Raw genomic sequence first — 25,033 nt, 5'->3', positions numbered from 1 at the left:
TACTTTGACATTTCATGTGGGTAACATGCTCCCGGTGTCTTGAATAAAGCTGCAGTCTCACACCAGTTGTCTTGGATTAATTTTGACCACAGGGTCAAAGAGATCCTCTGTGTTTGTTCTGCTGTGGCATTGCACACCCCCACATACTGTACCACGATTGCCTGTTCTTATACCCACTCTAACCTCCCCACACTGTAAAAAATAATATGCCCTTTTAACTTAAAAAGGTTTGTTACCCCGCTGCCTTACGTTTTTGAGTTAACTTGACATAACGTTTTTGAGTTAACTTGACATAAAATTAAATTTGATTTAACTTATCTTTCTTAGTTAAGTCAACTGAAAATTTTACATAGACTCTTGTTGTGTCAAAAAAGCCATGTAAGTTAACTTGATTAATTTACATGTTGTTTCAAAATAGAATCATTAGTTGAAATAAATTTGTTCAGACATGTATTTTCCTTGTTAGTTTTATTAACTTTTAAAAACTTTTATACTTATTTTTTTCAAAGAGAGGATGCACATCACAATATCGAAGAAAAAAACAAAAACTAACTAAAAATACACAGGTGGATGTACAGCACATCAAATTTGGGGGGGAAACCCATTATGCTACATTATAAAAAATAATCTGAAAACACACATAAAAACAAATCAAAACTGAGGACCAAGTTCTACGGAAGGTTGTTGTACTACTCTTTACCAAGCAGCCTGTTTTGGAGAAAGCAGCTGCAATGTTCATGTGAAGAGGAGCTCCTTCCAATGTTCAAGAACAGCTTTTGTACTTCAAACGTGAATTTTAGATGCTTCGGGTAGTCCATATTGAGACCCATCAGTCCAAAGAGTTCAAAGGCCTTTGGAATATTGGAAATGTCCATGACGATAAACTGTTCCTCCAAAACAAGACATATGTGATTGATTTTGTAGAACTACGCATTTGCTGCAGTCCTCATACACGATCAGGATCCCCACACTGGTTTCTTTTAAGACATCTTCAACTGGACCAGTTGGCTGAAAAACAAATCACCAGAAAGGTGAATATTTAACTCATTACCAGGGACATGCTTTTATTCTATTACAGTTTAGAACAGTTAAAATAATCTGCTTAGTTCAAATACAATGTTACATGCTTTATAAAATTATGAGTTTCCATCTGTAGAGCATGTCCTTGTATTTCAACCAGTGCTTCCAAATCACATTTAAAATCATTTGCTAAACCAACCTCACAGGTCTTTAGAATGCTGGAAGTATCTTGACGAAGAAAGTGGGGCATGCCAAGCAGGTTGTTCGCTTATTCTGGTTGGAATCCTGAAATGCAAAAGGAAACACACAAACGCAAACACAATGTTAAACAAAAACAAAATAGAAAAAACTCTGAGCTCATTAATATTCACATCATAGAATGCAGGAGTCATATGTTCAATACTTACATGAGCATCAAGCTATCTAAGAATGTCTTGGAGCTTGTGATGGCAGGGTCCCTTTTTCTGAAAAGGACAAGAAACATGGGCAGATATTCATCAAGTTCACTGAGGAAGGTTCTCAAGAGATCAGCAGACATCAGACAGTTGAATTCCGTGAGGATGCAGTGAATGCAGAATATGACAACAAAAAAGAAAAGATAAAAGACATTAAATCAATATAATTTTGTGTTCATTCTACAGACAATTCTGTTAATACCTGGTGACACTATAAAATAAAAAAAAAGTCAATTGTGTGTAGAAATGTCCGTTGAGGTCAACTTGCCTTCTGAAGGTGATAAAACAAGCAGAGCAAGGGGCAAAAGTGGCTGTGCTGTCCGTGCTTCAGAGTATATCTTCTGATGACCCTCTGATTCCGCGTTGAAAATGGGCTCAGTTTACAGGTCCACTTCATTAACACTCTTCTGTAACAGAGATAAATTACAAGCATCTGAGATTTTAATGCACAAAAATGTGTTTGTAAAAGCATTAGGCCTATTGAGATATCTGTTAAACATTGATACTACATGGCCTACATTATAATACACAATATTATTCAGATTTGAATGAGGACTTTCTATGAACACTGTAAAAATGCTTAGGTAACTTTTATCACCTATACTAAACATAGTGAGAATGAAGTCATGCTTAATAAAGATATGCTTAATGGGTTCATAATAATATTCTACATTTATGTCCACTGTGCTAAATAGCATCGGAGATGGTTGATATAGGATGTAGGCTACTAAAGGATCTTTGATATTGACTCATTTCTTGCCACACACTCTCAGTGCTGTTTAAAGTAAACTTTTGGCTCAAACTGTGAAAACAAACATATCACCCTTACTAATCTGAATTAAGGTTAAATTGTCATTAGTCCTTGTGAAGGGAGAACATGCTCATGGACAAGAGAAGCTTCCGTTAGTTAGCAGGCTAGTTCGTACCCATCTAAGTGAATGTATGCAAATAGATAACCACCAACCAACTTGGCTTGCCTTAAACAAACAAACAAAAACATCTCCTTAGCTATTTTAAATACACCAGGGGAAATAACCATAAGGAATAGAGAAAAGACTTGTTTTCTTCAAGTGGCTTGGTACATTACAGCATTATGATAGCTAGCTTTTACTGGTACTAGCGAGATATGTGGTTAAGCGAAAACATCTACGAAATGCAAGTGTTTCATCCAATTATATGGAAATAGTTCTACTCATTCAATTCATTGAGTGGTTGTGTACTAAAGTTTACTCACCAAAAACACTGAATATTGACGGATTACGTCGGATGAAAGTTGAGACGATTCCTCCATGTGCTTTTCTTCCAACAGGGCAAAGTGATGTAAACAGGTCTGGCCAGAGGTGGCAGTAACGAGCATGTGTCGTGTTTTGTTAGGGCTACTTGTTCATTTAAGTGAAGACAACAAAGTGCTTGTTCATTGAACTTAGAACAAAGTTGAATCAGTGAAAACTTAGTATTTCTTTTTGACTCGACAATTTTCACAGAGTTTAGTTATATTAACTAAACAAATTAAGTTAAAGCAACAAAACCACAGTATTATTTTTTACAGTGCAGTGCTTCCCTGAGCTGAAAGAGTTTTCACATAACGCATGAAGAAATCTTATCTCTGTGCCCAAAACCTTTGATAAATCAGGCCAGAGAATTGAAGTTTTGTTATCGTGTGCTTTGAGAAAAGAAGACACGGTCTTCATATCCAGAGTCAGATTCACTAGGGGGGGAAAAGAGTAAATCAAGATTAATTTCACATGTAGTCATTTCACAAGCTATTGTTACAAATGATGAGAAAATTGCTTGTATTACCATAATGTTTTTTTTTTTTTTTGCCTGCTCCATATCTACACATAAAGAACAAAACAAAATGATACATTTTCAGTCTAGTATAGAATAATTACCTGGTATTCTGATTACAATGGCCCTTGCACTGTGCTGGCGGGCCACCTCCCAGATAGCAAGAGGCTGGCGGACCACTGTCGGTCCATTGGGGGCATAGCTGGCGGTCCGCTAGCATTTTGCTCATCGGTTCTCTGGTGGTCCACTGGCGGGTTGCAGACATATTGCCCAATATTTTGCCACTATTATAAAATCTTTTTCATTTGTTCAGTTATACTTCATATATAATTTTTTTAACTTTTCTTAATATTCATGACAAGTTAAATTTAGAGAGATGGTGGTCCAACGGCGGACCACAAGCAGCACGCCACTGGCAGCATACCACCAGCACTGTCATTTTTATGCACAAAACATTCTGTTTGACATTTATCATGTTGAAGATGGCAACATTCTCTTCTATCGTGCTATGTGACAGAAGGAGTGAGGTGTGTGTGTGTGTGCGTGTGGGTGTGCATGTGTGACAGTCCCCCCCCTGAGCTGATTCCCTGGTTCTCTCTCGGCAGCAGCCGCTTGTGGGATCACAGGGCTCCTCAGCGGAGAGGCATGCTGAAACTCGACGCTGAACACCCCCACTGTTGAGAGGTCCGCTATCTGCCAATCTGATTTTGCTATCTGGGCTGTTGCTGAACCATGGTCTCGTAACTAGCTGCTCAATATGTAACCAAGACAATATTGGTGTAACTCATAGACTATATATATATAGGGAGAGAGGGGTAAGATGAGCCACTTTTTACATTTTTCATCACAGCCACATGTTAAAGACGTTTTTTTTTTTTTGCAATCTTCACACCATATCAAATTGTGTGTCCTGCTATTGTACATTAACATTCTATGGTCCAAGTGCCCTTTTGAAAAAAAAAATGGTAAAGTGGCTCAACTTACCCCATGCACGGGGTAAGATGAGCCTATGTGTGGGGTAAATTAAGCCAAAACAAAAATCTCAGGTAAAAGATTGTTTTATTCACTCTTAACCCTTTCAGTGTTCATAACACAAAATATGGCCTATAACAACTATGGCAACCAATTCAGGCTTTAAACTAAAGCTTAAAGGGGACATAGAATGGATGCATGGAACATTGTACCTTGTTCTCATAAGCTAAAATAGAATATCTTCAACATTAATTTATCAAAAATAAACTGCAATTTTAGAAGCCTAATTAAAACCTTATATTTAGGTGGTGAGTTGAAATTGTCCTTTTGATGAAATGGTGCCCTCTTTGGCAACCACAATTAAACTACAATGGCTTTGTGCTATGACATCACTTGTATTTCCATATGAAGGATGTCCTTTCTATGTCTCCTTTAAAAGCAGAACAATGTAGAATAGTTCAGTGTAGCCAATAGCTAGTGGCTCAACTTGCCCCACCTCTTATGGCTCATCTTACCCAATAGCCACCTTTTTTAAAAATGTGCTTCTCATGACAAGCTAGGCTATAGGATTTGTCATTTTCATTAGCCTTCATGTACAGTAATAGCTTATAAAGGCACCAACTCAGATATAATTGTTATCTCTAAATCATCTTACAGTGGGCATTACTTCAAATTGGCCAGCTTCACTCGAGATTCCCACGTGACCTCAACGGGGATCATAGCCTGACGAGCCAGACCCACAGTTTGGGCACTCACCGTTCGCAGTGCTCAGTCCGAGGGGCGGAATAATCGGTTGTCTTTCAAATTCCCTCTGCACGCAATAGGACAGCGCTTTGAGTCCCATGCGTTTCCCACCAGCGGAGCTAGTTGGCTAGTTCAAACTTTTGCCAACTTAATAAAAGCTTAACTCGTATCACACTGTTTGTAACTATCCACTGGCTATAGCTTAAATTCAGTGACTCCACGGTCTCATACTGATGTCCAATATCCAAGTTTTTTTACTGTTGGAACACTGTGAAAACTAAGAAGACATACAAAGACAAACATACAACAACCGTTTTTTTTTTTTTTTTGAAGTATATTTTTTTGGCCTTTTTATGCCTTTAATGATAGTGACAGTGGAGAGTGACAGGAAGCTAATGGGAGAGAGAGCAGGGGTGGGATTCGGAAAGGACCACGGGGCGGGAATCGAACCTGGGTCGCCGGCGTACGGTGCAGGAGCCCCAGCCAGTTGCGTCACAGCTGGGGCCTACAACAACCGTTTTACACATAACATCTCAACAAGAAACATACAATCAATCTTTAAAATACGATACATATAAAATAGTTCATTACCGTGTGCGCCTGATAGCCAGCAGTAGAATTCAGTTCAACTTTAGATTCATGTACAACTTCAGAATCACGTACATGCGGCCTTATTCTTAGTCCATTCTGAACGCTAACGCGTCCGAGTCAAATAAGGAAAGGTCACGTGAAACACACCTTTCCGCCCAAGTACAAAATTAAACATGATCAATTTACACGAATTACATAATCCAAATACAATGACTCAATTCTTACACACAATATTCAATGATACATTCGCATGAAATATCTTATTTCCTCCTATGCTTCAACTGACCTTCCAGCGTCAGCTACACTGTTCGCCAACAGCAACATTATCTTATCTCTTTTCAAGTAGCAGGGAATTCAAGCCAAACCGTTGCAACTCTGCCATCAATCATTAGGTTAAGCTCGCCTAACGACTCTATACACAATTTGATTGGCCTGATAGAAGTTTAATTTTTCGAGCTCACAAGCCAACGGAGAGTTGCTAGACTAGCCCTGGCAGCAAATGTAATTTGCCGCTAGGGTGCGTCTAGATTTCTAGGCTAAGTTTAAACGGCAAGCCGGTAAGAAAAACTATTGTCAAGACATTAGGCAATTAGGCTACTGTACCCCGGAATACAAAAATAAACTTCAGAAAGACAGAAAGTTTGTTGTACTGTAGAGTCTCAATGACTGAATCAGTAGATTTACCTGTTGTCAGTTGAGTTCGTTCAATTCATTTATTGTAGGCTAGTGGCCTAGGCAAATATGAAACGGAGATGTAACTTGCATGTTTCATGCATTTTAGGGCAAAAAATACCATGGGATTGATGTGTTCTCCATTTGAGGAATGTAATAAATTGCGGACGTGCGGAGACAGCACAGACACAGAGCGCATATTCATTACGTAAAAGATGCTTCATACCAAAACAACGATATAGTAGGCCGACATAGTAGGCCTTGGTTAGGCTACTTTCACTTTCTAGAGTGCGCATTCACAGTGGTGGGTAGTAACGCGTTACAAGTAACGCAAATGAGTAAAAAAGTACTTTTTTCGGGGTAAGAATACTTTCCACATTCCTTTTTTAAGGCTGTAATTTTACTCTTACTCGAGTAAATATTTGAACTAGAATTGTACTCTTTACTCAATTACATTTCCCATTGGGCCTTCATTAAAATGAGTATTTCGATAGAAGTAGGCTACACATCTTCATTGACTGGAATACAAGCATACACGTTAGCGATGTGCCTTCCCTAGGTTGCAACATTGTTGCGATTACACAGCAGAGGAGACGAGTCGGCCGTTACGTTGGTACTGAGGACTAGAAACGCCATGGATGCAGAGATGAACGTTAGTAGCCTACTACCAAAAGCAGCCCCCACTCCCATGGTCAACGTCTGGCCACATCTGCAACACTGTTCCGTCCTATGCGAAGGAAGGGAGACAACCATAATGAAAGGAATGTGTCAGCCTAAGCATAACAATATCAGCCTTCAAAATGTTGAGGTAAATTGCATTGTTTTCTATCAATGGTTCTCGTAGTGCTACTTATTAGCGAGCTAGTCCTAGCTGTATTCGACTGAAACAAAGGCTATTTCTTGACATAACTCAGGGGTCTCCAAAAACGGTGCCGGCGGGCACCATAGCCTGCGGGATGCCTTTACGGCGCCCACAGCGCACTTTCTAAAAATAGCCAACAAGTCGCCTGCAGATCACGCTCTAAAACATCCTCCATTGTGTATTTTTAAATAGATATTTAATTGTAGACCATACATCTGTAATATTGGCTATATTAGCTTGCTCATCTGGTGTAGCCAATGCAAGCATATCTCTGCAAACGTTCTGTGGCTATTCCGTGTCCGTACGGTTCGTGCATGATTGTTCAAGGACTGTAAAACAATTGCTTTAGGTCACGGGCCCTTTCTCCTCCGTAGCCTACTGGTGTAGCAATAGCGTTGAAAATCTTGTGGCATGCATACCAATAGGACTGTCAGATCATGGAGAGATTTCAGATGTGCAATAAGGCGTCTTCAGTCTGGTGTTGGTGATTGCTATGGAAATGTTACAACCGAATTGTTCACTGAAATCAGAACTTAAACAACCTCTGAATTATGAATGGTGGGCATGCTTTTTGTAATCTACATTATTAATTGCATTAAAGATGGCTTTTTTCGTTTAAAAAATTAGATCAGATTCCTCATGGAAACTTTGAATTGAACTAACTGAACAATTAGTTCAGAGCCTGACGTTTGATAACAAAACCACGCCGAGTGTGGACTGGACAAACCCCTAAATGTATTTAAGCTATCTGCAAGTGACCATGTGTTTTAGATCACCAAAATAGGGCCTGTTATGTCTTTTTCACTGATCCAAGCACATCAATACAAAAATGAAAAGTAACTTGTAATTTGAGTAGTTTCATAAAGAAGTACTTTTTTACTTTTACTCGAGTAGGTTTGTCCAATTGGAATATTTACTTTTACTCAAGTAGATTTTGAAGGAAGTAAATATACTTGTACTTGAGTATAGATTTTCAGTACTCTACCCACCACTGCGCATTCATTACGTAAAAGATGCTTCATACCAAAACAACGATATAGTAGGCCGACATAGTAGGCCTTGGTTAGGCTACTTTCACTTTCTAGAGTGCGCATTCATTACGTAAAAGATGCTTCATACCAAAACAACGATCACACATTATCAAATGTATCATGACGTGTTGTCACAAAGACTTACTCCAATTAGAAAATCGAAACCAAAATCATGTGTTCTCTCATTGACGCCTGTAGGCCTATAAGGAAAATGTGATTTCAGTTTGTAAAATGTATCCCCCCCACCCCCCAACTGAATTAGTCCCACTATGTGAAGCACTGAAGGGGGGAACCCCCCCCCCCCCCCCCCCATTTTGAAAAAAATATTTTAAGCCCTGGATTAAACTTAGCTTCATGTGTTCCACTGAACATTATAAGTGGGTTCACAATATGTGGGGCTGTGCTAAACCTGACCATAAGGCTACTTTGGCCAGAGTTCAAAGTAAAAATGTATTGAGACAAGGTAGCATCCCATCAGGGTTATCTCAGCATAGTATACTAGGCTATAATATAGCCTACAAACCATAACTCATAAAAAACGCTTAATTAACTAATTGCATGCTGATCAGATAGGTTATGCCTATAGACCCCTCTTGAAAGACCCAAAGTGCCAGTCAGATATACAGTACCTTGAGTCTCACATTTGTAAAGTCTCAATGTGTCCATTAGTTTACACAGAATTCACTAGAAGTCATTATTTAAGGGGTTATTTTTCAAAATTTTCTGAGCTGTCTGGCTCCGCCCCTGTCGCTTAACCTGAATGGCCTCAATGGAGGGGAGTGAGGAAATTGTGGTGCGTTGGGCAGTTTTCACCATCCTCTGCAGTGCTTTTCGGTCGTAGGCAGAGCAATTGCCATACCAAACTGTGACACAGTTGGTAAGGATACGCTTGATGGTGCAGGGGTAGAAGTTCACCAGGATCTGAGGAGGCCGGTGGACCTTCTTTAGCCTCCTCAGATAGAGGAGATGCTGGTAAGCCTTCTTGATCAGGGTAGAGGTGTTGAGGGTCCAAGAGAGGTCCTCAGAGATGTGGACACCCAGAAATCTGAAGCTGGTGATACACTCCACTTCAGTCCCATTGATGAGAATGGGGGTGTGTGCTAGCTGTAGACTTCCTGAAGTCCACAATGAGCTCTTTGGTCTTCAATAATTCTGTTAACAGGACTTGCCGGAAATTGTGGGAACATATGAATTTGTTGATTCTATGCAAGCCTAACGCTGCCCACTACAGCTAAGTCTGCCTTCATCCATGAATTGTGACTGGTTTCAGAAACAGCATCCTCTGAACAATCTACAGAGAGTAGCTCAGTGCAATTAACACACACATTGGATAGCATCTTAATGGCATGGCTGTTGTGCAGGAGATGGTTGTCAGGAAAAGTGACATAAACTGTTGCCAAGATCTGGCAGAATGGCTACAATGACATATACTTATTATTTAACAACTATACCATCACAAACTCCATGAAAGACAGGATGAGACAGGTCCATACAATGGGAAAAGCACATGATAAGGGATAAAAAATACAAGACTCCACACCAATCAAAGACTTTAAAGCTTTCCTGGGATCGAAAGAAACCAAAGCCAACCCCGTCCTCTACCTTGCTCATAAAGCTGTTGAACTATGTAAACTGCCAGTCAGTTCATATACACAAAGGTGGTAGTAGCAGTAAGTCATTTTGGCAAAACCCCACATATCTACACATGTCACACAGATGTCTTGGTGCTTGCCCTTCGCAGGGTACTAGACATCAACAAAGACAGTCTCATTATCATGGCCACTGGAGAACGTTGACAAAAGATACATCTCAGCCTAGAAATCTTGACGCACCCTAGCGGCAGCAAATGTAATTTGCAGCCAGGGTAGTCTAGCAACTCTCTGTTGGCTTGTGAGGTGGAAAAACCAAACTTCGGTCAGGCCAATCACATCGTGTATAGAGTCGGTTGACCTATCGGGTATCCTATTGTATCCTATCCTATCAGAAAATTGAAAGTCAACCGTTTGTCCCGCCATTTACTGTTTATCCCGTGGGAAAGGAAAGGTTTCTGTTTCAAGTCAATCAAATCATGATGGTGTCATTAACACACTTTGTAGGCTTGTAGTAGGTCCTCATCCATCTCCAGACGTGTTAGCTGGATGTGAGAAATTTGTGTGTCAGCTCCTCAAAACATGGTTTTCAAACAGCTAAAGCCCTTCGGTGGAACATGTTTAAAACTCTAAAACCCAACCAGGGAGTGGAAAAACTCGGGAACTAGGGAAATCCCATCCCTATGATTGCCCTACCATCGCCTATTGCTGTCCCCATGCTCGGATTCCTGCCCGCGCAGCCTAGCGACCCACTACTTGTCCTAATTCCTATGGACAATTCATCCCCTACACTGGACTATTTGAACTTAACACTAAATAGGATTCATGCATTATCATACTGGTTATCTAACCATCCAACCACTTTGTAACATATACCTCAGGTGGCTCTAAATACCATATTCTATTGTCTGTATATAGATCTTACTGTCCTGTAACTGACCCCAGGCAGATGGGTCAGGCCCTTGAGTCGTGGATCTGCTTGAGCTTTCATCCTATATGTTTCTCCAATTCTTGGGAGTTTTTCCTCACCCCTGTCTGAATGTTAAACACTCTGTAAAGCGCCATGAGACATGTGTAATGTTTTGACGCTCTATAAGAGAAATAAAATTGAAATTGAAATTCTGAGAGCACACAGGCAAGCAAATGTTTGGGCACAAGCTACAGTGCCTGCTCCAAAGATTCTTGACCCACTATCATTGGGATGGAGACAAATTGTTGATGGGCAATGGGCTCCTGGTCTGTCAAAACTTACACCAGCACCAGAGGCTGTTGAAGAACTTGTGAAGTGTTGTTGTTTTGCCAGCCAATGCAGTGGAAGGTGTTCTTGCAAGAGTAACAACTTACCATTCACGCAACTTTGCAGGTGTGAAGGCTCTGAGGAGATGTGCACCAATATTAAAAAGACAGTGACAGTGGTGAGGATAAATACTTGAGTGACAATGACAATGTTTTGTTGAACTCTTCAATAATAAAACAAGATGCAGATTTTTTTTTTTTCTTTTTTTCTCTCTTTTGAAAATAGTCTGTATCTCACTTGTCTACCTTATTAGGTGTATATTTATCAAAAAGTTGACCACTTTAAGCCTTTATATTATTTTTCTGCATATATTGTCCGCCATCTTGAATTTTGGCAGTGAAAATGAAGAAAAAATTGGAAACAGGCTGTTTTGTATTCAATGGGGTCCTAGCAAGTAAAAAATCACCAGTTGCAAAAATCTATATGAACCGTTCCTAAAATTACATGATTCCCCTAACTATTGGGCAAAATATAGATGTGAAAGCTAATTTATGATTGAGTGTGCTAACACAGGAAAAAGCAAGTCTTCCATTGTCATCATTTCCAGTGGCATTTACATTGCAGGCTATTTTCCCGTTGGTCTTATTTAGGGCGCTTGATGATGTAATAAATATGTAATGTTTATTTTGAAATCGTCCCACATCACATTGTTTTAGGTGTGTTTCTTGGATCAGGGCAATGTCTACCTTATTACGATACTCAAGAACATGTGTGCGTTTGATAGCGGAGTTTAGGCCATGCACAGTGAGTGATAATATATTCAATGACTGCGTCAACATGTTATACAGCTAAAATCTGTCTTAAAATATAAACGTGTTAGTAAAAGATATAAGAGAAGCGTGTAATCATTCTGCCAATTACCGTACAGATGCCCCAATGCTGATGTTGGGGGTGGGGAAAACTATATACAAAAACATACACAGACGACCGCACAGACAAAAATCTGTAAGTATGTAAAAACAAAAACATTGTCTGATTCGTGACCAATCCACCACAACGAATGGCTACAGCTATCAGATAAACTCACACAGTCATGACACATGAAATGAATACATTCATCACCATTCGAACTGGTACAGCTAGGCTAATTTAGCATGCTAGTGTAGTGCAACGTTAAGGATTCTGAGACTGACCATTGCTACATAACTTGCAGGTTAAGTGATGTAAGTTCATTCCTTTTTGTCCATTAAGTTGTCTTCTCTGGCGTGTGGAAGATCCCCGTGGTTCTTCTCTATGGTCGGGTTCGAGGCTGCATGAGTAGCCTACCTCCACCGTTGTGCCATACTGGCGGTAACGTTATAGAGGTGGACCTCTGTGGAAGAGAGTTGATGAAATCTTTGGCAGCCTGAGGGGAGTCGAACATCTTCTTTTCGCCTTTGTACTGCAGTTTAACCTGCGCAGGATAGATGAGGAATAGCTCCAGGCCCATGTCTTTAGCCTTCTTCATGGCAGAGCTGAAGCTCTTTCTCTATACTGTTGTCGACTGTAGTCGGGGATTTCCGTTCGTAAATCACGCAGTGCTGGGACCAAGATAGAGTCCACAACTTCCCTGACAGCGGAGGTTACAGCCATATCTAGACCACATTGTTGTTCTTGGAGGGCTAGTTGTATGCCATTAACAATAGCTGCATCAAGTTCTTCCTTGCAGATGGCAGTATTTTCTTTAAAGGCGATTGTTCATTTTCCCTTTTCCTTGCTTCTTTGATTGGGGAAGGATTCATGATGAGATAGATGTCGAAGTATTCGAAGTATATGGTAGGATTATTGAAAAAATAAGACTATGTGAGCAGAGCTGAAAACTATGCTTGCATCGCTGTCGATGGGTCACTGTGATCTCAACAATGCAACTTTTTAATGATAGCCTAACTAATGTTTTAATTTGACAAGCAGCCCATTCATTTGTCCACTAAATGTCACTATCATCCAATTGCCTGTGTAGTGTCTTGACAAGAAAAAGGTTCAAATCAAAACCCAAGATGGAGCCGTCAACTTCGACCGATAGACCCGTTCCAGTCAAGAAAAATGCATTCAGTATTTGCCAATATTGCCACAATTTTGAATTAAAGGCAGTGGAAAATAAGAATGCATGTTGTGTGCAAGTTGTGTAAAATGTAATCCTAAATTGCCATGTATAGTCTGTACTAGTCATTAATGGATTACATTTCAAAGTAATCTGACCCAACCCTGGTGGTGGCTGGGTAGCTCATAAGTGGTTTACCTGGTAACAACACTAACACCTGCTCTATAGTGCAGACAGTCACCGGTTCGAATCTCAGGTAAAGTGATCCGGTATGAGCCCTTGGGCAAGGCCCTTTACACTACTAACTTGTCTACCTCATTACCAATATGAGTCACTCAGATGAATCCTGGTCTAACATCTGCAGGTGCTGAGGGATAGTAGCTCAGTGTTCCAATATCCTTGGGTTCTCCTGATGATCTTGGAGTAATCTTCCTTCTCACTCTCTCAGTATCAGATGTGGTACTGGAATCTGGAATCAGACTCAGTATCTTAGTACTGGTACTATCCTCCTTGGAGTTATCCTGGAACTGAACTGGAACTGGAACCTGGGACTGGACTGGAACTGGAATCACTATCACGGTACTATCCTCCTCCTTCTTATCAGTATCAGTATCAGATGTCATGGTACTGAAACTGGAATCAGTATCTGAGAAATTAAAACAAATATTAAACTTGTTGCTGTTTGTACCAGGAGGAAGTTATAATAACTTTTATAATATTATAATAACACCCAGGTTTATAACTGCAGTACTCACGCTCTGCCTTCTTGTAGGCTGTAAAAGTAGAAGCAAGATTAAGCAAGATTAAGCTGATGCATCATCAAGGGTGAAAAGTTTTACCTTAAAACAATGAAATGCATGAAAGAAATGATGTTCACCTTTTTTCGTCATCATGACAAACCCAACAATCACAATCACACCAGTCACAACAAGAGCAGCAATGACACAGCCAATAATGATGCCAAGGGAATTGCCTACAGGAAAAAAAGTTTCTGTTTAGTGGAATCTTCTCATTACCCGTGCGCCCTGTTATCTGACTAAAACTGGCAGCAGTATCACAAATATACATAAAGAAAATAGACATCCCAATCAGGGTATACAGAAAAAGACAGTGATCATTAAAATTTTTGCCTTTAGAATCATTAATATTTACTATATGAAAAACTGTTGAGATCAGTTAGCCTAGAAATCTAGACACACCCTAGCGGCAGCAAATTACATTTACTGCACGGGCTAGTCTAGCAACTCTCTGTTGGCTTGTGAGCTGGAAAAGTTAAACTTTGATAGGGCCAATCACATTGTGTATAGAGACGTTAGGCGGGATTAACATAATGATTGATGGCAGAGTTGCAATGGTTTGGCTTGAATTTCCTGCTACTTGAAAACAAAGAAGATGGATGTTGCTGTTGGCGTACAGTGTGACACGAGTTAAGCTTTTTCTAAGTTGGCAAAAGTTTGAACTAGCCAACTAGCTCTAACTAGAGTTGTAGCTGTCCTATTGCGTGCAGAGGGAATTTGAAAGACAACCGATTATCCCGCCCCTCGGACTGAGCACTGCCAACGGTGAGTGCCCAGACCCTACATTTTAATGTGGGTCTGGCTCGTCAAGCTAGAGATCAGTACTACACAGCAATACATGTGCTATAGTGATGGGTTTGGTTTATTAAAAAGCAGATGGTGTTACAACAGTTATTCACATTCTATTTGAGGCTTTGGGAGGTTTTACTAATACCAAACTAATGTAACAAGGCAGTGGTCCATATCCACATTGTGTATCTTACCATCTTCTTCAGGGTGATGCTTGTCTCTCCACTGATGTGAGCCACCTCACAGGTGAAGATACTGTTCTTCAACTCCTCAGGTGACACAGGTAGCACAGCTCTCTTCTGGAAGGTTCCATCATGATTTGACAGTGTCTCCCTCACAACCACACCCTCCTGCATCTCTTCTCCATCTCTCTTCAAGGTGATATTCACTGCCTCAGGGTAGAACCCTGTAGCATGGCACACCACTGGAGAGGAGGAGTTCATCCGGAGAAGAGTGACCTCTGGAGGAACTGAAATTATTTCATAGAGATAGATCAACAGTGGGAATCAATTACTGTATGCATGCAAGTAAAACAGCACAAGGAGGGTCTCACTTATAACATATTGTTTACGGCCACTTGTTTCTCTAAACAAATATGAAGGGATAATGTATTGTCTGGCAGTCAACACAAGGAAAATAAGTCCTAATAGGATCAACAGGACGACGACTTACTTCATCCAGGAGGGGCCTATTTGCCGAAATTGACCCCTGGATTATACATTATCTCGTACAATATCTCTATATGGTTCTGGGATTTCCAAACCTTGGGAAAGTCCATTTATGTCAATGGAACTTTCCGCAGCATTCTGAAGAGCCATATAATAAACATAATTCATAACTCATTAAAGTAATTATCCGGAGTAAAATGCACTTTAGATCGATTCACAATTTCGTCGCCGTTAAAAAAAAAAAAAAAAAACATAGTCCAGTATTTCTTTCGAAATTGAAATTAAGTTGTATGGACTGGACTATGTTTTTTTTTTTTTTTTAAACGGCGACGAAATTGTGAATTTCCAGAGCGTGTTACAACACACTCAGCAATAAGACTCCTACAGCAAAGATGGCAACATTTCCGGAAAGGTACTGGCTTGATGAAATTCATTCTGGACTCTCTATTCGACCACATAAAGACCTCGGGATACTTCGGTTTGGCTTTAGGGACCCTCTACTCACTACCACGTAAGTGTTATGTTGTTTGGAACTGTAGAAGAGGTATAAAAATAGCGTTTTGTAGAGGCGAAATTGAAATGCCCTGCTCACTTCCAGGCTACGAGTTGTGTGACTGAAAACGGTACAATCGAACTTTCTCAAAACACATCCGAATGACATGATTTTGATGTCAACTCAACGTATGTACCCCCAATCATCCGTAAATCGATCTAAAGTGCATTTTACTCCGGATAATTCCTTTAAGCATGATACTTTTTTCAGTAAGTCCTTTACTACAAGAGCAATTCAGCCTATTATAAAAACTGGCAAGTTGAGTATTGTCTGTGCTGCTGTACCTTTCCTCCCCAGAGTGCTGGTCCCATAATGAACATATTTTTTCAGCCATTCAATACATGTCTCTTCGAAATACACTCTCCTGTTTATAAAATGTTCTGTATTATCCCACTTTAGTTTGGTTGGGAGTGCATGTGCCACTTTTGCTTTCCATTTCATGGTCTTCAGGTCTAGTTTGAGAAAGTTCTCTCCATCATAACCAAGAACTTCATAACCATGGGTAGCTCCAGTGTCATCATCCCAATGACAGCCATATGCTTTCTGAAAAACATACACTCCTAAGAGACACAGAGGAAGACAAATTAAAAATGTTCCATGACAACAGATCCATGTGTTAGCCATTACCATCACTCCACGATGTATACAGTACATATGCACACTGTAAAAAAAAATATGCCTCTCCAACATAAAAAATTCTAGTGACCCGTTGCACCTAAAATTTTTAGTTAGCCCAACTTAAGTTGCGGAAACCAACTTTTTTTTGTTGTGCTGACTATCCCTGCATGTAGACTGAACTTAAAATAGAATGTTGTGTCAATTAAATATTCTCTGTTGACTAACCATAGCTTGTTGGGCCAACAAGCAGACTCAACTTGAAATAAAATGTTGTATTAATTAAATATTTCATGTTGGCCAAAATGTCTATTTTTCATTATTTCAAATAAATGACACACTATGTTCTGATAAAGTACATTTTATTTATTTATTTAAATCCATATGAACTCGCCTGTAAGGCTCAAGTGCAATATTACACAAGTATTTAACCAGTGTCCTAGAAACAAGATCTGAGAGTTCAAGAAAGCATGGCATGTCACTCAATAGTTGTATTGGAAAAACAAATATCTGCTTTACAAAATGAAACAAAAGTAAAACATGACAGCTTTGCCTGTGAACATCTGATGTAAAATTGGTTCAAAATGATTTGTGACATGTTCCAGAACAGTTACAAAAATCCAACAAAAAAAGTCACTGCCATTTAACAGAAACATTTGCATGAAACCTTTGATACCTCAAAATACCTCAATGACTGGCAATTAACATGTACTGTAATGACCATTACACCTGTAATAACTCTTTCTTCAAGGACTGTATCCTTGCTGTGCTTTTTCCCAGGTTTAAGAGAATCGTCTGGACTGCCTCGAATGTGTACCTTAAGTCCTTAGGGTACTCCATATTTAGAGCATAAAGCAGACCAAAGAGCATCATGAGGGTTTGTGAAGTCTCCTAGATTGTCCATGACAACTTCCTCCTCCAGTACTACAGCCACATTGACCACTGTGGGATATGGTCCTGAGTTGGTAGAACTGTCAGTTACTTCCAGGATCCCCATGTTCATGGCTTTTGTGTGTGGCCCCAGTGCCTCAGTCAGTATCCTGTGAAAGACAATAAATGACACTTAGTGTCAGACTGAAAGCATGTCTTAAGCAATCATTACTGCATCTCGAACAGTAATACCATAAAGTTTTCAAATGAATTACCTTAATAGTCTTTGAAATTGCAGATGCTTCTCTTAAGTACAGGGGAAGACCATGAAGAACAGCAGACCGTCTATAAGTAGTTAGATCTGTGGTGTGCAAAAAATTAATTATTATTAATTATTAAGTCACCTAATTCACAGAGGTTACAATGCAACAGTTTAGGATCACTTACTCCTTTCACCTTTGGGCTTCATTACAACCAACTTCATGAAATAGCTACCTGAAATGCATTAAGATTACAATCTGCGACGGATAATCAGCTAACAAGTGATAAGTACGCAGATCCCTTAAAACTGTTGGAATAACATTCCCAGAGTTAAGTTAGATACTGAAAGTGGTTTTCTAACAGTCCTAAAATAGTTCTCAAACATGCTGTGCACTTGTTGGCTGTTTTTTGTTCAGTCATATTGACCAAAAGCATGTCAGGTGACTTTCATGAGGCTGGTCAAGATGAACCAATGGTGAAATTAGTCAATTTTGCACAGTAGTGTATGTAGGTGCTGGTCAAATGGAGCTATATGATAGGAGAAAAACAGCTTAATACTACACCAGAATCTCTCTGTGTAATGCATACATGATGTTGATCACAAGGTCTTGATCAGGGAAGTTGACTGCTTTGAGAATTCACATAATTCACACCGAAAACTGGCATGGTCGGTGCATGCGCCTGTCTATTTTAGGATGTGCTCTCCATAAATGGGTTTTTAAGGCCCCTGTTTTTGTAAAAATACAAACACAGTCTGGATGAATGCAGGGGAAAAAAACGTTACCTGCTTGCCAATGATGAAGCCTGTAGTGCTTACAGCAGGATGTCTTACAATAGCTGCACTGCATTTAGTTTTAAGCCTGAAACAAAATACCTGAAATACAAACAAGACAAATGCATCAATAACTCATAATTCTATAAACAGGACAACCATGCTAAACTATGCTTAAGTATTTTAGGGTATTCTTAAACATGGCGCGTTAGCAATCATGCCTCTCCTAGGTTACGTATAGCTGGGTACCAGGCTAAAAGGGCGTTTGGTGAGGCAAATTGATTAGAGCTACGTCCAAATATGTTAAACAGCTTACAACTCTGGTAGCAGCTATTCGTTTTCGTGTTAGCACAACTGGTTATTTTTTTAATCAGACTGAAATGTTATTTCACCCTTGCATAAGGATGCTTTGTGCAGAGTACTAGCTGCTAACATGAGGGCACACGTGCTTTGAATGCCAGCTAACCGTTAGTACTAGCCGACACTCTGTGATCGCAAAAGTTGCCAAGACTAGCTGGCTGCAGCAAAGTCAATAATCATACATATCATAAGCCAGAATGCAAATGGAATTTGGAAAAACTACTAAACGGTAACATGCCATGCAATATAGCGATACTTAACTGTTAGGGTCAACGTTAAAACCACATGCCAGTTGGAAAGGAATGCTAACTTTTATGAGTTAAAAATGTGATTTGCCAGCACTGCTAATCGCTGTAGTAACTGACAATATAGCTATTTCAAACTTTGTTGATAGACAATAGATATTATTAACCTTAATTTTATGATTACCTCACAGCACAAAGATAGAGAGCTAACTTTGAAGCACTCACCACAAACAACGTCGTGACGGTCGTGACTCTTGGTGGGAAATTCCAGAGTAGTAGAACTCATTTGCTCATGCTCGGATGATTCCCTCTTGCTCGGCCAACATAATATTTTTTGTGCAACGTTAAAAGTTCCGTGAACACAATTATACATTTTATCTTGATGAACATTTTGTAGTACAGTAATGAAAAACATGCAATCATTGACCAAACATATTTTTCTTTGTTTACACAACCATTATGTTGAGCCAACATGTATTTCCTCATTTGTACAACTTTTTGCATCGATCATTTTTTACAGTGCATTATATATACACTATATATTCACTGTGTGTGTGTGTATGTGCCGTGTGCGCGTGCATGTGTGTGAGAGAGAGACAGAGAGAGGGAGAGTGTTAAACTATATATTGGTGTAGCCATCTCATTTTTAGGACCAGATACTCTCAAAAAAGTTTAAGATTTATATTGATGTAAGTGCAAGGTAGTATGCTTGGTCTTGGGGGAGAAGATATGCTTCGGATGCTGCCGCTGTATGAAGAATGAGAATAGCTAAATCACAGTCTGTATGTTTCCATAAGAAGATGTTTTTACATTCCCTTTACAAACCCAGACTATAAGATTTGTAAACTGTGAATAACACATTTCAAGTATGTAAGTTGCATCAGTCAAAAAATGTGTGATGAAGAGGAAAAAACATATATAAGTCGCATTTATCTAGAAATGCAATTTATAAAAGATTCACTGAACAAAAATGAAAATTTAGCTAGAAATGTGGAGAATGCAATGCAGTCAGGCATTTTGGGCGATGTTGAGGCACAAGCCGGCAGCAGATCAAATGCTCGGAAGGCTACCTCTGAGATTGAATGAGAACGAGAAAAAAACGCGTGTTTTAAAAGAACATGCAGATGAAGGTGTGAATGGCTACAAGCTGAGGCGAGCCAGGCAATAACAAGGGCCCGACAGTAATTGTAAAGCAATTTATTCACTGAACAAAAACACTGATGTGGTACATGAAAATTTAGCTATAAATGTGGAGAATGCAACGCAATCAAGCATTTTGGGCGATGTTGAGGGACACGCCAGTGCTGGCAGCAGAGCAGATGCTCGGGAGGATACCCCCGAGAGAGCGACAGAGAAAAAAAGATGCGCGTTTAAAAGAATGTGCAAACTTTCAACGGCGCTATACTAAGGAAGCTACCCTTATTTTAGAGACTGTTAATATGCCTTTCTTAACCAGTATGGACATTTAATCTGGAAAGGCAAGTTATTCAATTAGAACACAGAATAGGGTGACCAGACCTCCCCGTTTAACCGAGTTTGAGTTGTGTGTCCCGATGCCCGACAAAAGCCTGTCAGGAAGCTAAAATGTCCCGGTTTACACCAATCACTATTAAAGTGTGATCTTACAGCCTGATCATTAACTAAACCCATGTAGAAAGACTATAGCCTAAAGCGTCCAGCCCGTTAGTTATGTTAGTTATTTTTATGCTATGACTTGTGTTTCTAGGCAAGGTTCTTATTACATACTGTTTTACCTAAAGAGTGGCTGAACCTACCTCCAGTTTGATTAAAGCGTTGCCCTACAGTCACAATGCCCAGCCTGAAGATCTGATCATACATTTTAGACACGCTGGACTCTGAATCCCAGTACTGCTGATCCAGTTGCTCCATCCACATCTGCCTGGGAACACTCCTCTGTATGATGCTGTCATAGTAACTAATGTCCACACCATCCACCTTCCCAACACTTATAAACTCTGGAAAGTTTGAGATTCCTGATGTAGCTGTGTAGAAGTACTGCAGGCTATGGATTTCTGGAAAAGCAGAAAAATGAAACAGAACACTGTATCAGATGAAACTGCAAGATGATGGACAGAGAATGTCTGAGCCCCTGTTACAGAATGACTGAGTGAGAAGTTTTTGCCTCTTACATATTGCTACAGTTGGTTAATGTTGTAGGCTAGCTTAAACAACTGTATTCAATGTTTCATTTTTATAGCATGTTTTCATATGCAACAAGTAATGGTATGATGTTCAGATTAGTTCTGATGGTATATCAGGGGGCACTAGTATTATGCCGGATTTGTTCTACTGGAACATCATGAGGACTGGAATATTTGTTATTATTATTATTATTATTATTATTACTCAACTTAATTTGTCTCAATGCATAATATATTGCATATTTATTATTGGAAATAATTCAAGAAGGACTAGACACCTGATCATATGACAAACTAGGCCCATGCAATTAAAGGGAAACTCCGGCCTTTTTCAATAGGCCCCTGTTGTTTGAGTACTGTCGGTAGGAAAATAAATAAATATATTAGTCCTAGATAACTTGAGTCATCCTGCTGGTAGGTAGCACAGCCAGGTAGTGCAACATGTAGATCCTTACAAGACACTATGTGTGTTTAACCCTCCTATCATCCTTGGGGTCAATTTGACCCCAAGCAACGTTTAACATCATAAAATATATGGTTCACTTTTTTTTGCTTCATGTTTCATGACTTTCCCTCAATTGAAGGGACAACAGAGTTAGCATGAAATTTGTACAATAATATGTTTTCAGTGTCCTGTACAAATATTTTGTACATTGATGTTCCTTGGGGTCAGTTTGACCCCAGCTGTATGAAACATAAGATACATGAATATTTGACACATTATGGATATTATTATTGTAATAGTTATTGTTATTATCATTATTACATACACAAGTACATATTACATATAAATCATTTTGGCAGGACTGTATAAGTCAAAAGGAGAAGCAACAGCAAGCCTTTGAGCTGCTGACACTGGATGGGCAATATTGCCAGCCAGGGTTCCAAGGTTCATAAAGGGGATTGTTTTGTAGGGCTTTTGATGGTGGTTATTACACTCTTGTTAAGTGTCACAAAAAAACTGGGTAACAATATGAGTTATTTTTCAATCATTTTCTGAGGGTTTATTTAGCTGGGGTCAAATTGACCCCAAGGATAAAGCATGTCAGTAAGATTTGAGGGTAACACAAGGGTTAACTCAGTTATTGTGAAAAAAAGTATAAATCAAGTGTTTGGACAAACTTAGGATTTATACTGTTGATGCTGATAATTGTTGATGCTGTTTTTAGTGTTAGTATACAGATTTATAGAAATGCTGCTTCTTCACTCACAGCCTCACAGCCTATTGATCTGCATTTTGTCCTTTATGATTAAGTGTGTTGGTCATCTTTAGCACGAGGAGAAATAAACATGGTTGGGAAGTTACCATAAACTAACCATAAAATAACATTAATCTGTTACCATGTTGTTAGTCGCTTTGGTTAAAAATGCGTCAGCCAAATGTAATGTAATGTAATGTAATGTAATGTAATAAAATATTTTTATGCTTGTTTGGAATTCTGGACTCATAGTTGCCAAGTCCGCTTATAATACGCGACTTTGGGCTTGTTTTTACAGAAAGTCGCTTGGAAAAATGTGGAGTCGCGGGTTGCGTTTTTGGGCTTGTTTTTGAAAACGTGGTTGCTTAAAAATAAAAAATAATACGCAACTTGATTTTTTTACATTTCAATTGACTGGAACATTTCCAGCCAGGCGCCCTATCTCATAAGATTCCATCATAGAATTTTGACATAGAAGAGGGAGTAGGGGCGCCGTGAGCGCTTAGCGAGCAGTAGTGAGTTGCTGTCTATGGAAAAAGATGGATACAGGAAAAAAAGTTGTTGGTGGCTAAAATAGAAAAAGAAAGAGGGGAAAGGAGATGGCATGTCAACTCTCACTAACTTGACGCAAGGGGGAGGCAAGGGGCCTTGATTAAAATGCAGTTTCGGGTATCTTTTTAAATGTAATGTAATGTACATAGTACATGCCCTAGTCGCAAATTGTAAATACCCGTCACAGCTTGAGCTCTTTCTCCCTGGACACCGGTACATGTGCATTTGTAGCCGCACGATTAGCAATAGGCGAAGACAATCTCCAATGAGCCATATCTACTGACCAGGTAATGTTTCACAATTCTCACCAGATGTCACTGGGTCACTGTCAGCCAAATTGCAAGGCTGATTCTCCACCTGTGGGCATCAGCCAGCTATGCTAATGCACAATTCTCCCTATTACAAGTTTGTTTACCATCAAAATTACTTCAAAGTTGTTATATTAAGGTAGAAAACTTCAATAGTGTGCCTTTGATTTGCTGGGGGCAAACGCAATATGCATAGTGCATGTATAGTGCACGTATAAGGCTCTGTCAAATGCTCTAATGACTACTTCCTGGAATAATCTTCAACACACTGTAAAAATGAACTCTTTTCTTGGTCAATTCAAATCTGTAATCACATATCTTGTAACTGTTTTAATTCACTTTTCCCTTCACCTTCTAAAATTGTATGTTTTTTATTGCTTATTTTGTTTTGGTTTATTTGTACATTTCACTACATCTATTGCTGTTTTATTGTAATTGTAATCCTGGCATCACTGAAAATGAGGATTACCCTCAATGAACTTCCCAGAATAAATAAAGGTTGAATGAATGAATGAATTTAGTAAGCAATCAATAAAACATAAACAAGTATAAAGACTCACCGGTGGTAGAAAAGTGAAGACAACTGCAAAAAAGTACAAGTTGAATAACAAAACCCATGGTTTAACAGGCTTTTTCCACGCGTAGAACCCCTTGCGGGGCGTCCTGCAGTTGGATCTAGTACATGCTCTGGCTTGAAATCTGTACCTGCACATCCGGAAATAGAGCTCAGTAGTGACCGCCCACCTCTTCAACAGCTCAGCAGCCGGTTACACCAGTTGAACTCCATCTGTGATTATTTCAGTATGTTTCAATTCATGTACATGTCTGCCCACATTCCCTCAATGAACTAGTGTACTATCTCTGAATGAGAAAATGGATATCCTACATTCTGTGAATGCTGCCAATAGAAGTGTATTGGTAATTGAACAGATAATCACAAGCAAATTGCAACTTGTATAATATATAGGTTATGAAATGCAATTCCTCAATTTTGTGGGGCACTTGTATTGTGCCCCATTTGAAGGCATACTGAGTGTAGCCTTCAGTCAAACCAAGCACAGGCAAAAACATCCAATTTCAGGCAGTAAAATGCCTGCAACTGAAAGCAACCAGAGACGGCAACCTCTGCCTCACACTAGTGACTCTTACTTATACACTATACTATTCATGTGCTGTGAGAGCATGTCTCACACAGTAGGCCTAGGAGTATTCAGGCCTATTATTTAATTCTGTCTGACAAATTAAGGTTTTGCCTATTGACTTATTGGGTACAATGAAGACTTTTAAAATAAACATATTTCTTGTGCAACCTTCCTGGGACTATTTGGGTAAAAAATTATTGACAAATTATCTTCAGGGAATCTTCTAATTGTATGCTATGTATCGTGTGATTGTAATAGCAGTGAAATAGTGAATAGTGAAATAGCACTGGAAAGAAAAAAAAACAATAAATAGGCTACATTAATAGAGGCTAGACTATACGTGCTGGGTATTGAGTGTCAGTTGCATTCATGGCCTATGGCCTCATAGAAGAAGCTCCTTCTCTCCCAGTTTTGTGACTTGAAAGCACTTGATGGCAACAGTTGAAACAAACATGACTTTTGGCATTTCACATAGCCTATGGGATTATACTTTATGCTTCTGTCCCAAGGCATAAATCCCAAAATCACGTGACACCAACTTTGGGAATGTGTTACAAACAACACAAACAGTGTTGTCCCTATCTGGACATAGAGATGTATAAAAAACAACAACACAAGTCTTGTTATTTTCAACACATTTGTTTTAAGAGTGCAGGTACCATATGTGATAATTATTGTATTTGTAGGCCTACGACAATT

The 25,033-nt window shown here is 39.3% G+C and overlaps 1 protein-coding gene and 2 long non-coding RNA genes across 3 annotated transcripts; all 3 read right to left on the bottom strand.

Moving 5' to 3' along the window:
* Positions 1-670: 670 nt before the first annotated feature.
* On the bottom strand, positions 671-2,798 carry LOC143104058 (uncharacterized). Its single transcript, XR_012982987.1, has 5 exons — positions 2,710-2,798; positions 1,744-1,882; positions 1,428-1,484; positions 1,220-1,305; positions 671-1,008 (listed from the first exon to the last, which is right to left on the bottom strand). It is a non-coding gene; the product is annotated as an uncharacterized LOC143104058 (long non-coding RNA).
* An 8,825-nt stretch (positions 2,799-11,623) lies between these two features.
* Positions 11,624-23,894, bottom strand: LOC143104888 (class I histocompatibility antigen, F10 alpha chain-like). The gene is made up of 8 exons (XM_076269220.1): positions 23,753-23,894; positions 20,747-21,004; positions 16,133-16,408; positions 14,822-15,096; positions 14,520-14,535; positions 13,919-14,014; positions 13,797-13,814; positions 11,624-13,687 (listed from the first exon to the last, which is right to left on the bottom strand). The coding sequence occupies exons 1-8, from the start codon at positions 23,808-23,810 to the stop codon at positions 13,377-13,379; spliced, it is 1,308 nt and encodes a 435-aa protein (XP_076125335.1). The 5' UTR covers positions 23,811-23,894; the 3' UTR covers positions 11,624-13,376.
* Positions 16,809-19,361, bottom strand: LOC143104767 (uncharacterized). The gene is made up of 4 exons (XR_012983128.1): positions 19,197-19,361; positions 18,379-18,468; positions 17,609-17,694; positions 16,809-17,503 (listed from the first exon to the last, which is right to left on the bottom strand). It is a non-coding gene; the product is annotated as an uncharacterized LOC143104767 (long non-coding RNA).
* Positions 23,895-25,033: the final 1,139 nt, after the last annotated feature.

This window comes from Alosa pseudoharengus, unplaced genomic scaffold, assembly GCF_046254945.1.
Source record: "Alosa pseudoharengus isolate Yale_2024_CS ecotype anadromous, Long Island Sound unplaced genomic scaffold, YU_APseudo_1.1 YU_APseudo_1.1_scf_5, whole genome shotgun sequence".
Classification (NCBI taxonomy): Eukaryota; Metazoa; Chordata; class Actinopteri; order Clupeiformes; family Clupeidae; genus Alosa; species Alosa pseudoharengus.
This window is presented reverse-complemented; position numbering and strand designations above follow the sequence as displayed.